At 34.7% G+C, this 18,780-nt stretch overlaps 1 protein-coding gene across 3 annotated transcripts in view; it reads left to right on the top strand.

Annotated features, from left to right (window-relative positions):
- Nucleotides 1–18,780, top strand: part of LOC133323223 (protein held out wings) — a 114,672-nt gene that overhangs the window by 57,336 nt on the left and 38,556 nt on the right. For all 3 annotated transcript variants that reach the window (XM_061532178.1, XM_061532179.1, XM_061532180.1), the window contains exon 3: nt 6,883–7,016. In XM_061532178.1, the coding sequence (XP_061388162.1) occupies nt 6,883–7,016 (134 nt within the window). The remainder of the gene's footprint in view (nt 1–6,882; nt 7,017–18,780) is intronic.

Consider the following 18,780-nt stretch of genomic DNA (forward strand, 5'->3'; position numbering starts at 1 on the left):
ATAGAAAGCAATTCACATACCTCAGAATTACACTCATCAGTTGAGAATAAAATTCATATGTCTCAGGTTAGGCCATTTTTTCTATAGAAAAAAAATTATAGACCTAAGTTAAAGTCAGTTTTTTGTATAAAAAATTCACAGACCTCTGTAAAGGCCAATTTTTCTCTTATAAAAAATCTCAAATCTCATTTGAGGATTTTTCTCCCAAAGAAAAAATTTCACAGACCTAAGTAGAGGTTGGATTTTTTCTATAGAAATTACAGACCTCAGCCGAGGTTAAATATTTCACATTTCTTCCAATAGGCATCAGTTGAGGTAATTTAAAAATAGGCTTCAGTTGAGGACATTTTTGCTATAGAAAGAAAAATATTGGCCTTAGGTGAGTTAATTTTTCTATGGTAAAAATTCACAGACTTCTGTGAAGACCCCTTTTCACCACAGAAAAAAATCGTAGAGGATTTTTCTCCTAAAGAAAAAATTTCACAGATCTCAGTAGAGGTTGGATTTTTTTTATATTTACATGCCACAGTTGAGATCATATTTTTCCCAGACCTCAGCCGAGGTTACAAATTTTTCCAATCCATTTGAGAACATATGTTCTATTTGAACTTATGACCCCCAATCCGCTAATCCCTCCTCCTCCTCCTCATCTTCCCTCACGATTTCAGTAGTCAATTCTAGTTATTGTTCAGTTCCATTGTAATACACACAAGTGGCCGATTGCGATCTATTGATGAATAAAGTCTTAAAAAATAACCTCAAACAGGCAGGCTTTAGAAAACAATTACCGCAACAATAAACATGACTTTTTAAGAGTGTCGGGTTGTTTTGTTGCCCTCCACAACAAAAAAAGATTAGAAACAAAAAATTACACCACCCACGCCAAAGATGCAATCATACGGCGGCAGTGCCACCAATAACTTACCAAAACAACCGAACGACAGACAGGCGGGACACAGACATGGTTTTAATGGCATTAGTTTTTTGTTATTATTGTTTTTGTTGCCATCATCAGAGTCAGTCAGTCATTCAGCCAACCAATGAATGAATTGCATTCATCAGATATGACACCAGACAGACCGATAAGTCTTAGCAACAAATTTATAAGACGGACGGATGGATGGACGGGCGTCTAAGAGGAGGGTCACGTCTAAACACAAAGAGAGTTAAACAGCAGCAGCCTCCAGCAGTTAGACACTTAATTTTGCAGTTTTTTTGTTTACGATTTTTTTTTCTAATTTTTTGCAAAAAGATCAAAATGATATTCTATAGCTAATTTTGTCTGAATACAACAACAGTAACAACAACAAATCGCATTCTGACAAAAACTCATTGAATTAGCTTAGAGAGGAGTGCTAAAATATGATCTAATACCTCGCCATCACCACCACCAACCAATTATTGACAAAAACAAAAGAGAAACCCAACCTGAACCTAAACTTGAAACGGAATTGATTGACGAAGTGGTGGTGGCTGGCTAACTGACGGAATTCTGATTGATTTGTGATCGGTCAACACGCAATTGTGTTGGCAGAGAAATTATTTTTTTGGCCTGTAGGCAACCCACCACATACCCATTTGTTAACAAGGCTAACAGATTGATACGTTTTCGAAACTGAACATTTTCAATAAATCTTATTTTTATTAGTAACATAGCTAAAGGGAGGACCGAAGCAATGGACGACATATTTTTAAAATTTTTTTTCTATAAAAAATGGCCTCTGTTGAGGGAAAAAAATAAAAAAATCAGACCTCAGTTGAGGTCTAGAAAACAATTCGGAGACCTCAATTGAGGTCGGATTTTTTTTCTATAGAAAAAAATTCGGAGACCTGTTGAGGTCGGATTTTTTTTAGAGAAAAAAATTCGGAAACCTCTGTTGAGGTCGGATTTTTTTTCGATAGAAAAAAAATTGAGGTCTCCGTATTTGAGGACGGATCTTTTTTCTATAGAAAAAAATTCGGAGACCTCTGTTGAGGTCGGATCTTTTTTCTATAGAAAAAAATTCGGAGAACTCAATTGAGGTCGGATTTTTTTCTATAGAAGAAAATTCGGAGACCTCTGTTGAGGTCGGATTTTTTTACTATAGAAAAAAATTCGGAGACCTCTGTTGAGGTCGGATTTTTTTTTCTATAGAAAAAAAATTCAGAGACCTCTGTTGAGGTCGGATTTTTTTCTATAGAAAAAAAATTCGGAGACCTCTGTAGAGGTCGGATTTTTTTTCTATAGAAAAAAATTCGGAGACCTCTGTTGAGGTCGGATTTTTTTTCTATAGAAAAAAAATTCGGAGACCTCTTTTGAGGTCGGATTTTTTTCTATAGAAAAAAAAATCGGAGACCTCTGTTGAGGTCGGATTTTTTTCTATAGAAAAAAATTCGGAGACCTCTGTTGAGGTCGGATTTTTTTTTCTATAGAAAAAAATTCAGAGACCTCTGTTGAGGTCGGATTTTTTTTAGAAAAAAATTCGGAGACCTCTGTTGAGGTCGGATTTTTTTTTCTATAGAAAAAAAAATCGGAGACCTCTGTTGAGGTCGGATTTTTTTTCTATAGAAAAAAATTCGGAGACCTCTGTTGAGGTCGGATTTTTTTTCTATAGAAAAAAATTCGGAGACCTCTGTTGAGGTCGGATTTTTTTTCTATAGAAAAAAATTCGGAGACCTCTGTTGAGGTCGGATTTTTTTTCTATAGAAAAAAATTCGGAGACCTCTGTTGAGGTCGGATTTTTTTTCTATAGAAAAAAATTCGGAGACCTCTGTTGAGGTCGGATTTTTTTTTTCTATAGAAAAAATTCGGAGACCTCTGTTGAGTTTTTTTGAGGTCGGATTTTTTTCTATAGAAAAAAATTCGGAGACCTCTGTTGATTTTTTTTTGAGGTCGGATTTTTTCTTTAAAAAAAATTCTCAGTTGAGGTCGGATTTTTTCTTTAAAAAAAGTTTTTCTTTCATAAAAAAACTTACAGACCTCAGTTTAGAATTTTTTCTATAGAGAATACATTTTCTCAGACCTCAAATTCAGATTTTTTTAATCCTCCATAACCGTAAATCCACCATTGTCCATTCGAGCTTCCGATGTTTTGCGCACTATATGCGTCTGTATGTATGTTTCAGTGTGTGTGTGTCTCCTTGTCTTGACGCCATTGTGCTCACGATTTACCCACAAATATAGAGAATCTACCACCAATTCCCCACCATATATGGTCTTAACACTATTTTCAGTTGGATCCGGACTGCAGAGCGCCGCCATTTGGCACGATATTGATGTCATGTAAACAGATCATGATGCAATTACTCACTCCGGTGACTTGACTTGACTGCCTGCCACATGCAAAAATAGCAACACTAGCTATACCGACAGACAGACACACAATACCAACAAGTCGCCAAATATTGTTTGGCGGCGGCAGGCGGCTTTTTTCGTTAAAGGTTCAAACACTTTTGTTAACTTGGCCAACAAGCAGCACCAGCAACAACAACAACAATAAAGTGGCGCTAAACTTGTCGCTTGGTTTTTATTTGCCTATTGTTGTTGTTCTTGTTGCTGTTGTAGATGGTGTTGATAGTGGACGCCGTCCACAGCACCATTGTTTTCCGATCTGATTGCTGTTTATAGGAAAATAATGGAAAATTTACATATGCTATGTATGTGTGTGCGTGTTTGGTGGTTTTTGGTGCCGTCCGAGCCACCATCATCACCTTAATCCTGCCTGACCTCCGGCACACGATGCTGACCATAAGCTTTCATTGTATACGATGATCATTATTATTATTGTTGTTGTTATTGCCATTATTGTTGTAATTTATGAATTGTTGCATGATATCGCGATTTTAGGTTGTTGCTGTTGTTGTTGTTGTTGTTATTGTTGCTTTGCTGGTAATTGTCAAGAATCATAAAATCCATTTAGGTTTTGAAAAATTATTATGACACATTGATTTGTTAGCCTGGGGCGACAGGCGACGATGTGATTACGTCGGCAATGGATGAGGCAAGCTTGCGGATCGATATGGTCACGCAGCAGTATGACGAAAGAATTTTGACAATATTGTGAGCTCTGATGTCTCAGTATTTTTTTTCTATACGAACAAAAATCCGACATCAACTGAGGTCTCACAAATGTTTTTCTATAGAAAAAAATCGATGACCTCAATTTTTTTTCTATAGTAAAAAAAGTCGACGACCTCAACCGAGGTCTCACAATTTTTTTTCTATAGAATCGCTAACCTCTACAAATGTTTTTCCATGGAAAAAAATCCTCTACTGATATCTCCGCATGTTTTTTTTACAGAAAAATACCTTAGATAAACTCAAGTCTCCGATTTTTTTCCAGAAAAAAATCAACCACAACTTATGTTACCGTTTTTTTTCTATAAAAACAAACTAACCTCGAGGTCTCCAAATTTGTTTCTATAGAAAAAATCCGACTTCAACTGAGGTCTCCGAATTTTTTTCTTTGTATGAAAAACCTCAGCAGAAGTTTCGAATTTTTTTTCTAGAAAAAATCCGACTTCAGCTGAGATTTTGAGAACTCAGATAAGGCATAGATCTTTTTTCGGTAGAAAAAAATCCTATCTCGGAATTTTTTGAGAATTTTTTTTCTTTATATTTTTTTTTTCAAAAATATTTTTAATTAAACTTTATGCTATTTGAAATCCCGTTGTGAACATTTTTCATATCCCAATTTGTATCTAATTTTATTCTATATTAAAAAGTACTTCGAACAATTTGTCCAAAAAATTATTAACACTTAAGACGGTGTATTAATCAAATTAAATTCACATTGTTTTTAATTATGATAAATGAATCAATTAAATAAAAACACAACAACAAAAGTACATATGGCGGTTAATTGTTGTTGTTGTAGAATAAAAATATAAAAATAAAAATAAGTACTTAAGTGGCAGCCCCGGCGGTTAACCATTTATGGTCAAGTTTCTATAAAAAAATACTCTGAAACGAAACCAAACCAAATAAGAGCGGGACTTAAATTTATAACACAGATCTAATGTGAAGTACTCGGGGAGGAGGAGTAGGAGGTGGGGAGTGAACTACATCATACACATTTTGCAAAAATACACTCATGAATATTTATTTTTTAGTTGTATTTACAGAGAAAAAAAATTTATTTATTTATAGACAAGTTGTCGAGAACTGTTTTTTTTCATTTTTCGAAATGGAACAAAATTAAAAATGCAATGAAATTAAAATAAATATTGAAAATAAAAACCCCCCACCTACATTCAATGGTCTGATTCCTTTGTTGATTTTTCTTCTTCCTCCCCCAATAAATCCACCAGCTGTCGATATCCAATATCTTGCATGTCACTCAATTCAAACGGCTGTCCAGTAATAACTTGCAGTTCTCTCTCTCTCCCTCTCCGATAATTAATGATAGCCACTTAAGTTCAATAGTTGACCTCCTTCTGGAATTACCTCACCAGAATTGTGCGAATCATCCAAATCCAAATGCCAGTTCTGCAACTTATTCACCAATGTCAATGCAACGAGGTGCAATGCAACATTGTGTTAGTGAATGACACATCAACACATACACACACATGTGTAATAGCCCGATCGACACACTTGACAATTGTAATTAATTTATTTGAATTGTCAAGTTCTTTAGCCGACCTGCTCTGCTCCCACACACACCCCTTTCATGGCATTACCTGTTCAACAAATATCAATTTTCAGTTTTGTATTTTTTTATTTAAATTTATTATTTTTAGAAAATCTATTAAGATATCAATAAAAATGCATATTTAAATGTAATAATAATGAGGGTGGAGCTGAGGCCATTTTACTCTATAGAAACAAATTTGCAGAACTCATTACAGGTCCTTTTTCAGGGGAAATAATTTAGACGCCTCTGCGGAGGATATTTTTTTCTATGAAAAAGAAAAATTCATAGACTTCAGTTGAGTTCGGATTTTTTTCTACAGAAAAAAATTCAAAACAACATTTGAGGCTAAAAATTTTTAGGTCCCATTTAAGGTCTAATTTTTTGTCTATAAAAAATCCTTAGGCCTCTACAGAAAAAAAAAAATCAGAACCTAGTTGAGGTCATATTTTACTATACTATTCTATTCGCAGTCAATTGTTGAGCCCATTTTTCTGTAGGATATTTGTGTAGGGGGCAGTTAAGTTAATTTTTTTTTCGATAGGAAAAAATTCACAGACCTCTGTCGGATTTATTCTATAAAAAAATCACATACCCAGTTGCTGTCAATTTGTTTCTATAAAAAAGAAATCACTGGCCTCCTCACGGCCTCTGTAGAAGCAATTTTTCTATAGACCAAATTGAGCCTGCTTTTACTGAGGTCTGAAAACAAAACTTCATCAACTACGGTTTGTATTTTTTGTACCCACCATTATTCGACGTGGGGCTCATCAGGCTCATCAGGTATATTTGCAAACCCTAGAAACGGATTTTATTTTTATAAAAATTCTGCATTCTTTAAGAATTACTATTTTGTTCTCAATAAAAAATTATCCGGACTTTTTTCTTTAGAAAAAATTTAATAGTCCTGAGAATTATTTTTTTTTCTATATCATAAAATTCGGCAGTCCATGAGCACTTATCAGATCTTTTCCATGAAAAGTGTCCCAATCCGAAGACCGAAATTTTATAGTTAAAATTCGAATGTCTTGACAACTCATTGTATCTATAAAAAAATTTCGACAATTCTGAGATAATTTTTCTATGAAAGTTACGGAGCACTTGGAGAGGTTTTTTTCTATAAAAAAAATCTGAGGTCTAAGTTCTTCTGCAAAAAATGTCATAGCCTGAGTCCTCATGATCGTAAAACTGTTTGTTATGCGGTTCTTTCTTGTTTTTACAATTTCACATTTTTATTCATTTTTTTTTCTTATTTTTATTCTCTTTTTAGAAATTGCCCGCGTTCGTGCCTCACTATTCCAAATAAATGGTGTGAAAAAAGAACCCCTTATGTTGCCAGAACCCGAGGGACCCGTTGTGTCATTAAATGAAAAAGTCTATGTACCTGTGCGAGAACACCCAGATGTAAGTAACACGATTTTTTTCTATTTATTAACAAATTATTAAGAAGTTTACGTTGGGCGCCACTTGAATATGAAGTAGCAATGAGCTTAGAAATTAAGGCATACAAAGGAACTTCTATATAAATGGGGTTGAATGGGGTAGATGTAGAAAGAGAGGCATTCTATTGATAAATAAGATTCCAATTGAAAGAGGGACTGTTTGATAGAGAGAAAGAGAGAGAAAGACAGATAGAGAGAAAAAGTGACGGATAAAGAGGTCTATAGAGAGAAGAGTATTTCAAATGTTTATTTTTATATACCACGTTTTTTATTTAAAAAATTTCACGTTGGGCGCCACTTTATTGTCACCAACTGAAGTTAAAATGGTCTTTCGGGGGAACTCTTAATACAGTTTTTTATATCATGAGACTAAAATATAGAGAGAGGGTTTGTTGATAAAAATACCACCTGATAAAATATCAGTAAATATAAATATCGCCTAAGATAGATCCCTTATGAGGGGTGTATTTTAGATTTTTCTTTATAAAAATAAAAAAAATATTCTGTATTCTGTGTAAGCATGCTTTTTTCACGTTGGGCGCCACTTTGTTATGAGTCAGCCTTTGGTTAGAATTTGTGTCTTTTGGAGGGACTTCTAAAGATAATAGTTTATATGATGATGCATAGGGAGAGGAGTTCTTCGGATAGAAATGAGAGAGATTGTTAGAAATTACAAATTACCTGAGTGCACTTCGATATAGAACGTTTGCTTTTTTCGAAAATTTAACATTGGGCGCCACGTTATCATGAATTAGTATCTAAGGTAACGATAATTTTTTTTTTTCTGAGAAACTTCTTAGGACAGATTTTTTGATGAGTCTGATTTTAATGGGGTCTTCTGCGAATAAAATATCTCCGGAAAATGTTTCAGTTGATAAAGAGAGACCAACTTGAGAAAAATCTCTTGTAAGAACAGAAATTCCGACTTTTCTGACTTTTCTATACATATGGACATACTCTAAATGGTCTTCAATGTAGAGTATATCTTCAAAGAGGTTCTCATTGGATGTATTCGGTTTGATTAAAAAACATTGAAGTATTTGAAATATATAGGAAAATTTAAGGACCTAGTCTAAAATCCTCATTGAGATATGTGGGATATATCAAAGCTTTTTCGAAGCAAATGAGAGAGAGAGAGGTCTTCATCGGATAGAGAGCAAGAGATATTCTTTCAGAATAGACGGACGTAATTGCACTTGGATTTACCATGTTCTTTTATTTCGAAATGTTTACGTTGGGCGCCACTTTATAATCAGAAACTCAGAAACTTCTTAAGACAATTTCATGAGCCTTCTACGAATAATAAAATATCCGGAAAGTTTTTCTGTAGAAAGGGAAATCGACTAGAGAGACATTTCTTGTAAGAACAGAAATTCCGACTTTTCTGACTTTCTACAAATAGAAAGATACAGTACTCTAAATTTTCTTCTATATAGAGTAGATCATCTAAAATGTTCTAATCGGATGTCTTCGGTGTGATTACAAAACTCTGCTATATTTGAAATATATAGGAAATTTAAGGACCTAGTTTGTGTATAGAAATTTTATAAAAGGGCCTTCATTAGAGGCTATTCCGCCTACTATGGATAAAATCACCATTGAGATATGTGGGATACATCGGAGCTTTTTCGAAGTAAATGAGGAATTATTTTCTGAAAAGACTAGACACATTAAGATATATTAAATACAGGCCAATTTGAAGGAATATAAAATATCGAGGGTATTTTTGTGGGTCGAATGCCTTGTGAGAGGTCTGTTACAGAAGACCCTTTTAATCGTTCTGAGATGAAGACATCTATATTTGTAGACACATTCTTTATTCCATAAGAACATAATTCATAGTATTCGGAATTCGGAGGAAAATTCCGCCAATAAATTAATCTTCCTCCAACAAGAGGCCAAACACCCTCTTCTCCCAAAAAAAAAAAAAAAATAGTTTTTGCATTTTGCCCCACAAAAAAGGAATTTGAAATATTACCAAATGTACACCATCATCATCCGCATCATGCCCAAAGAACGTCGGTCATTGTCCATATGCCACGAAAGTTGTTGGCTGCCGATTGAAATGAAAACGAAATGAAATCAAGCAGGCCGTGCGGCAAATTTCGCTCAATTTGCTCAGCGATTAGAGTGCGAAAGCCAAGTCATTGCAATCAAATGTTCAGTGTGAGGAACACACATATGGCGTCACAATGGATGGATGGATGGATGATTTTTTTTTGTTTGGGAAACTATAATAGAAATGGGTTAGTTAGGCGATCAGCTAACAAACTGCCTCTGCTGACTGACCGACTGTGAGGTCTCAAAATGTAAATGCGTAAAATCTTAATGGATTATGTAAAAATAATATGTTAACACTTCAACAAATGTGGAGGAAAAATAAATATTTGGATTCCAAGAAAACCTAAGTATTGATTTTTGCGGTATTATTGACGTTGGGCGCCATTTTTCTGGGAAAATTTTAAAATAAATTTGGAAATTTGCAAAGGGAATGCAAAAAAATGTATATCAGTGGTATTTGGTTGGATGGGAAATTTAAGAATTTGTTTTTAGTATCTTGGCCTACATTTAAGAAATTTTAAAATATTCACGTTGGGCGCCATTTTTATGGAATTTAGCAAACTATTTAAAATATAGGTATATATGGAAAACTGATTATCTAGGAATATATTTCACACTAAGAGCGATAAAAGGGTCGACAAATTATGGCTAAATTCCAAATTCATTCCATAAAGCCCCACATTGGGCGCCAATTGTGTTTGACACAGTTACAAATACATTATCGACATTTGTATGTGTACATCCCTGGAATTTTTAAATTTATTAAGTAATTATTCATACATCTACAATGTATCGAATATTGTCTAAGAAACAACAACAGCAAAAAACGCCAATAATAAGAAAAATCGACTAAAAAAATAAATCTATTGTCTCTATTTGTCTACAACAACGCTGTCACATTAGTCTGCTTGCGGACGACGACGACACTAAATTTATAGATAATTTCCAAAGTGTGGATGAAGGCCTAGATGAATGCTTCATTGGCTGGCTGGCTGACTTCGTTGGCACACCTTAAAAATGATTTCCGGTGTACCAGATATTCATTGAGCTTCTAAAGATCTGCTAACACCCTCTCTCTACCTCCCTCCCTTGAACCTCTTGGTAATATCTCTGCTAATAACCAATTGTCGTGTTAAAACAATGACAAAATAATGTTATTAAATAGCAATCGGGATGGGGGGAGGAGAACCGACTCAAATATCAATACAACATAGAGACGAACGCGACAGGGTTTGTCAATTTAAATTAACGGAAATTGATATGTAAAAAAATTTAAAAATATATGTTGCCTTTGAATAATGCGAAGAACTTGACAGATTCTAAAAACAAAGTTAGGAATATATATGTAAGAAAAAATAGAAAACGGACGTTGGGCGCCACTTTGTGCAACAAAATAAATACATTCTAAGCCATTTGGCATAACAATTAGAAAGACAAGGCTATGCATAAGCTAGGCAGCTAATAAAGACCGGGGTCTAGACTAGGCGTCCAATAGCATAGAAACAGATCTAAACGATGACCATCTTCAAGATGAAAAATAATCATACGACTGTTTTAAACAAATGCAAGGAGAAAATACTCGATTTTACACTGAGTTACTTAAAAGACCCACATTGGGCGCCATTTTTTAGAAGTGCTGTTGATTCAGAATCGTATTTAAAATCATTGGAAAAATATATAAATTAAAAAGGAAAACTGTTGGGTTTGTTATAATGTTGGTAAATGTCTAGTTAAAATTTCAAAAATTCACGTTGGGCGCCATTTTCATGAAATTTAAAAAAAATGCATCCACAAATGGAAACATGATTCCATAAGAATGTATTTTCCACTAAGGGCACAAAAAAGCTTAGACATATTATCGATAAATACACAAAATCATTGCTTAAAATCCCACGTTGGGCGCCATTTTTTCTTTCAAAAGTTATGAGGCGCCTAGTGAAGGTGCCTGTATAAGGTGCCTAGTAGAATCTGAATTTTACATTGGGCTTTTAGCTCAGGTCTTCACTAGACACTTAGTGGAGTCTCAGCCTTTAGTACAGACTCAAGCTTTTTCTAGGGGCCTGGTAGAAGTCCAATTTATTAAAATTTTCCTATTTAAATCTCCGAACATTAATTGGCATCCAGTGGAGTCTCTGGTAATTTTTAAGCGCCTAATGGAGACTCAGATTTGTATAAGGTGTTTAATAGAAGCTGAGGTCTATTTTAGGCGCCTATGGGATGTTTTTACTAGACGTCTAATGAAGCCGCAAGACATTTCTAGAAGCTCAGGTGCTTTAATAGGCTCCTGGTAAAACCTTAAACCGCTAATAAGCGCCTAGTGAAGTCCCAGTTTTTTTTATTAGTCGCGTCTTGTGGATCTTCTGGCCTTTAATAGACGTCTTAGTAAAGGTCTTGGTCTGACTAAGCGCCACACCAAGATTCTGGTAAAAATCAAATCCTCCAATACGGCAGCCGTCAAGTAAATAGGTAAAGATCTCAAGCGGGGGAAAAGGCATAGAATTGTCATATTTTGGGGAGTAGTAATGGACAGTAAAGGCAACAACCTTCAGCAGGTGTCTAGTTAAAATATGTGTCTAATGCGCCTAACAGCTATCTCCCTTATATAGACCAGAATCTCCAATATGTTTTTAATAGAAACATGGGTCGCTAGTAGAAACCGACCCAATTCCAAATAGTGGCGACATTAGTTTTTTTAGACTTATTTTTATATTTTTTTATACATTTATAAATTTTATCGGAAACTGACACCCGAATGTTAATTTTTAGTCGTAAAAGAGTTTACATATTCAGTGATTAATTCAGGCCTTGTTATTATTCAATTTGAGCAAAACCTATGGTCAAAAACAAATTATTCATGTTGGGCGCCAAATCCTAAAAAAAAAATAAACGGGTTAAAAAGAAAAACACAGATGACCCCATTTCTATAAATGTCCCCGGTTCTATATGTTCAAAAAACCTATTTCAATACAAAAATTCCATAAATGCATTCCATCCCCACGTTGGGCGCCACTAGCTTTAGATTTAATAGTAAAATAGGAAATAGTTCTTAGACATCGTGTCGGCAAAGGCTTCCACCGTCTCTATAGAAAAAGAGAAGGCATCAGTCTTTTCTACAGAAAATTTATAAATCTGACATATTCTGTACAAATACATACAAATATATGTATTGTTTGTATCTCCCCCTACAACAACAACAACAACAACCATTAAAATATTTTTCATAAATGATAAATTCGTTAAGCGTGACTAAGATATGTATGTTTGCTGCTGCTGCTGTGTGTGAATATGTTGTTACGTATGTTTGAATTTATTTTCCGATTTTTTGTTGTTGTCTTGTGCGAAAATGTCGTGCTAATAAAATTTGATTAATTATTTCGGAAGACAACTACAACACTATGAAGAAAACTTAGAAACCGAAAAAACAATCAAAATGTCAAAAAAAAGTGCAAAGTACTGGGTTCTATGTATGTATATATGTATGTGTACTATTTGTCACACTGTGCGACAGCGAATGGCATTACTAATGATTTATCATGGTGGATGAGTAGGTGGTCGGTTGGTTGGTTGGTTAGAATATGTTCTCTGGGGCTACTACCGCATCAGCGGATTTTGCATAAACATTTGAAATAAATAGAAGAAGAAGAAACAAAATGAGACAATGAAGAAAGTGTCACGAGTCAAATCGAAAGCGTCGGAAAAAAATTGGGGACAAGAAAATGCATGGCAGGCAGCATCAACGCCACAAAAAAATGTATATTAAGAGGCAGAATGGGAGGCAGAAGATGTGAGGGAAAGAAATTAGTCACTTTTAAAATGTAATTGTTGTTGTTACGCTACTGAGTGAGACTACCCCTAACTACCTGTTGCTGCTGCTGTCATTGTCTATTTGTCTAATTGCCGATTAACTTGATTTAGATAATTGCAGCCACTCCTCCCCTTGGGGGAATCGATGGTGCTGATGTTTCACGTCAAAGTCAGCTGAGAAATACACTTCCACTTCGATGGGTTAAATCATCGAGATCTATAGATTTTACTACATATATCTGCAACATCTAGTCATTCTCCTCCGTCCTGCAGTTGTGTGTGTGACTTTGCAGATTATTAACACGAACATTAATAAAATTTTCCTTAATGCCTTTTCTTTTAATATATATATATTTTTTTTTTTTTTTTTGCGAAAATGTCATTTTATTTTTATATATCCCGCACACTCACACATAAGACCAGTGAACAAAGACATCTGCCACAAATTTCATAAATTTGTCATCAAGATCTTTGATGTTATTTTTGGGATTTGGAAAAAAGTACGAACACACATCCGTGCACATATCATATAAGAAGAAAATTCCGCAAAAATTGGCTCGCACGTGTACATATCCTATACATTTTTTTTTTGGTGAGGGGTTATTGACTTGACTGCATTTTATAACCACAATATATGGCACTGGCCTCCAATGAAGAAATATATATGATAAGTATATAGGAAAGTAGGAGACAATGAGGTCCTCACTAATCCGTGATTAATGATTGAGTTAAAGACCAAAAATCCTTTTCGGTCCTCTCTATTGAGATTGAGTTAAAGACTACAATTCGATCTTTCAAATATATCAAGCAAATATCAGGATCTACTAAGTTCTCCTTAGTATTGTATTGGATCAACTTGTAATGATCTCAGTTTTCCACCATTCTGTCTAACGAAGGCTTCAGTTTTCTAATAATCGGACTAATTCAGATCACTGTCTTTACTTTACTCCTTAATATAGACTTGAGTTTTCACTTGAGGACATAGCGGACACCTCTGTTAATTCTGCTCAGTCTATGGACTCCTCAAATCTTAAGGATATAGTAAAGTCCTCAAGGTGGACAAGTGAGAAGACCACAAGGCTTTATTGGGTGCCTAATAAATTCCCAAATTCTCAACATTTGCTATGTAAAGGCATGCGTGTCTGCTAAGCTCAATAAAAATCCGAGTCTTCATTAGACACTTATTAACATTATTGTATAATCAATGACAAAGCCCTGAATCTTCACCCCGTACATAGTAAAGTCCTTTGTTAGCACTAGGTCCTTACTATAGTCCTGAATATCTACAAGGAACTTCGTTACTACCCTTGCTACTACTAGGCCCTTAATAAAGCCTTTAGATTATTCTCAAAGCCTAATATAGATGTTAATATCCAATAGGAGGTAAAAGTCCAGTGTTACCACTAGGCCTTATTATGGCCCTGAGTCATATGGACCTTATTAACCACCCTTGTTACTAGATCTGTGTATCCAATAAGAGGTTTTTGAAAACCTGAACTTCTACAGAGAGACTAGTAAAATTGAGTAAACTTCAACTAGGCACCCAGGAGAGTCTTGAGTTTCCACTAGGTCTATATAGTAAAGATTTAAGCCTACAGTAGATGTCTATTTAAGCTGAAGCCTCCACTAGGTCCCTATTAAATATTTGAATGTCCAAAAGAGGCATTGTAAAGTCCAGTGTCCCTAGTATTTGTCGGTAAAAATTCTTAGTTTCAGCAAGGCTTTTACCTAGACGCATTGTTGAAACTCAGAATTTTTACAGACAATTACTAGGGACTCTGGACTTTACTATGCGTCTAGTAAGTCTTCAACAGTCTCTGAAGTTGAGAGGTCATTTCTGAGAAATAGAGACCTTAACTATGAAGATTTTTACGGATAAGTGAGCTGCACTGAATACCTTAGGGGGGTGTACACCGAAGACCTGAGTTGTTTTAACTTACCAGGTTTTTTTTAAAATAATTGATACCCTTACTTATGACCTAAGGGGTTTGCAAAAAGATTTGAGGTCTTCAGTTATTCATTACAGACCTGAGGTATTTACTATAGATAAGAGAACTTCACTGAATATGTGAACTTCACTAAAGACCTGGGGTCGTCAATAAAGACCTGCAGTCTATACGGAATTCCTGAAGTTTTTACTTAAGTCCTGGTGTTTTTACTTAAGACCAGTGGACCTAACTAAAGACCTAAGCTCGCCTTTAAAGGCCTGAGGTATTCCATAAATACCTGAGTAATCCATAAAGACCTGGGTCTTCAATAAATACCTGAGGTCTTCACTAAAGGCTGTGGAGGTATTCTTTACAGACGGGAGGTGTTCACTAAAGACTTGGGGTTTACACTAAATTACCTATTCAGGACCTATTTTTTTTTTTTTTTTTTTTTTTTTTGAAATTTTGAAGATCGATCCGAAGACTTTTCCAAAGACACGAAGTCTTTTTAAATGTAATATTCGACTGTGGGAAAAAATAGTTGGCTCATGTTTTACCATCCACTATCACATAACCTGCCAAGTGACCACCACAGCAGCTGCTGCAGATCGCAATGAGAATGTAAAATCTACAATCAATCTGTTTCTCGAAGATCAATTAAAAAAAATAATATTTTCTCATGTCAACAAAATAATAGTGCTTGGAAATGGGGATCATTTGGAGTCTAATGACAATAATGACTTCTAGATTTTTTTGAAAACTTACAAATAACAACAAATTAGTTAAGAGAGACAAAAAACTGCCGACATAATTCTGCAATGGCATCATCGTTGCTAATAGAACATAAAACACTTGAATCATATCATTTTTTTTCTTCGACATCTCGTAATATAACTCATAAATGTTAGGCCCAAGAGGCTTTTTTGTTTTTCACACCAAGCTGGCGAGTGACCGATCGGATCGCACAACCTACCGACCAGATGTTTATAACAATTTTTTGCATTCTCCTCTGTTTTTTTGATAATTTATAAACAAATCACGTTTTACAATTTGTTATTAAATTTTTGAGAATAAATTCATTGGTGATTTTTTTTTCAATTGTTTATTTGAAAAAAATTTTGAAATTGAAATTTTTTTGATGAATTCAATATGAAATTTTTTCCAAAGGGGGAAACTTATTATTTGTATTTTTAAGAGGTCACCTCCCCACACTTTTTATATTTTTATTTTATTTTTAATAATATATATCCTTTTGGAACTGAAAATGAAGTCCTGAGACCGGCGTCAAAGGCCTGAGGTTTGAATTAAAGATCTGAGGTGTGCATTAAATACCTGAGTCCTACATTAAAGACCTGAGATGGTAATCCATACATAGAAGATCTGAAGACCTTGTAAGGACTTTTGTGAATAACTTCTCAGATGTTTGTAGAATTCTGTGGTCTTAAATGAAAATCTCAGGAATTTAGTGATGTCCTTATGTATTTTAAAAACACCTGAGGGCCTATTAAAATAAAAACGGAGGTCTTCACTAAATACCTGAGTTCATCACTAACGCCTGAGCTCTTCCTGAAGTCTGCAATAAAATCCTCAGGTGTTTATTAAATGCTTAAGATCTTCAAGGACCCCAGGAATGGATTAAAGACCCTGAAATTTTCTGATCATAAGTAGTTTTTAGTGAAACCCTTGGGTGTTTTTGAAGACCTCAGGCCTTTTGTGAAGAGCTCAGACCCTTAGTGATGAACTCAGGTCTTTAGTGAAGACATCCGGCTTTTTAATAAAGTCCTCAGGTGTTTACAAAATACATAAGGACGTCACTGAATGACCAGAGGACTTCACTAAAATCCTGAGATTTTCAATAAGGATCACAGATTTTAACAGAGATCTGGGAAGGTATTCTCCAATGTCCTCAATAAGGAACTGAAGACTTCACTAAAGGTCTGAGGACTTCACTAAAGGCCTGAGGACTTCACTAGAGGTCTGAGAACTTCACTAAATACCTGAGGTCTTCATCATAGTCTGGTGTCTTCACTAAGAACGTTAGGTCTGAAGTAAAAATCTGAGATTCAACAGTATGGAACCTTATCTTTATTTTGATCTCTCATTTAAGACCTTATTCCTTACTCAGTGAATATCAAGACCCCTAGGATCCCAATTTAAAATTTGGCTCCACATCATTCTTCCTTTGTACAATTTTGCTATGTTTTTCCATTCCCACCTGGAATATTTTCCCTCCATCCACGACGTAGATAATTTGTTACTGTATCCATTAAATAATTACTCTTTATTTATTACATGATCGCCCACATACACTCACATCAATATTCACTCTCTCACTCACTCATTAATACGATGTGTGTGTATGTTACTAAGAAATATTTATCAAGAATTTGTGGCAATAAAAATAAACAGCCACATTAATTTGTTTTTATTTTCATTTTCGATTTTTTTTTTTGCGAATGGCATCCGCTGCTCACTTCTGTTTCTTCTACTTTTTCGCACGTCTTCGATTACTTCGATTAATTCATAAATTGTTTTCTTTTTTCGCACAATTCCACTTGGGCTGAATATAACTCAAATAAAGCATAAGCTGGGGGAGTAGCAACAACCTACCTCTTGAGAACATCCGAACAACCCATGATGATGATCATCATAAGAATTGTAAACATATATGCTCATGTAGCGACATACAAACATACAATTAATAAATATATACATATCTATCTATCTTTTATTTGTTTACTTACTTATGTCATATGAGCGAATAGCAATAACAACAACAATAATAACCAGAACATTATTATATTTTGTATCACATTTTATCTAAGATGCCTCGCTGTGTTAGGCAGCCAAACAGCCTCAGCATAATCAGATATATATGTATATACATATGTACGCATATGTTTGTATGTATGTAAATAATTGTTGGTATTTTTTTCATATACATATTTTAGCGATGGTTGCATTTCTGTTTTTGTTCATCGCTTTGCAATAGTCCGTCTGTCTGCAATAGTCGTACATGTTGTCTGTCTGTCTGCCTGGCTGTTGCATTTGACGGCTCAATTAAACTTAACAAATTCCTATTTGTTCATCTATTTATATGTCTTTTTTGTCTCTGTCAGCAGTCCCTAATGTGGGGGGGAACAGCAAACCACCTCACACATACTATAGAAAGGTATATATGATCGGAACAATGATATGGACCTCAGAAGAAAACCTCTAGACTTTAGTGATGACCTCAGATCTTCGATGAAGGTCTTTAGAAAAGACCTCAAGGGAAGTCATCAGATCCACAGTGAAGGTTTCCAGTTCTTAGAGAAGGCCTCAGGTCTTCAGTGAATACCCTATAACTTCAGTTAAGTTCTCCAGGCTTTTAGTGAAGACTTCAAATCTTTAGTGAAGGTTTTCTTTGTCGATGATCGTTAAAGACCTCAGGTCTTTAGTGAAAAAATTAGGTTCTTAGTGAAGACTACAGGACTTTAGATAAGTCCTCAGGCCTCTAGTGAAGACCTCAGATCTTTATTGAAGGTCTCCTCAGATTTTTAGTGAAGACCTCAGGGGTTTAGTGAAGTCCTCAGGTTTCTATTAAAGACCTCAGTAAAGAAATTAGATGTTTAGTAAAAAACTTAGGGCTTTGGCAAAGATCTCAGGTAGTTGGGTATGGTTTCAGAACTTTGCAGAGGATATTTCAAATATTTCTTTGAAAGGCTATCTATAGCGTCGATTTTTAAAGATTTTTTTCCAGGGCCATACAATGCGTGAATTTTTGTGAAAAAATATTTTTAAAGTCTATAAGAGGCGTGAATTTTTTAAAGAATATTTTTTCTAAGGCGTCGATTTTTTAAAGAATAAATTTCAAGGTCTATAAGGGCGTGGACTTTTAAAGAATATTTTTTCAAGGTCTTTAAGAGGCGTGGATTTTTTAAGGACATTATT

Source organism: Musca vetustissima, unplaced genomic scaffold (assembly GCF_032173495.1).
Source record: "Musca vetustissima isolate MV318-11 ecotype Yass unplaced genomic scaffold, APGP_CSIRO_Mvet_v1 utg13860, whole genome shotgun sequence".
Lineage (NCBI taxonomy): Eukaryota > Metazoa > Arthropoda > Insecta > Diptera > Muscidae > Musca > Musca vetustissima.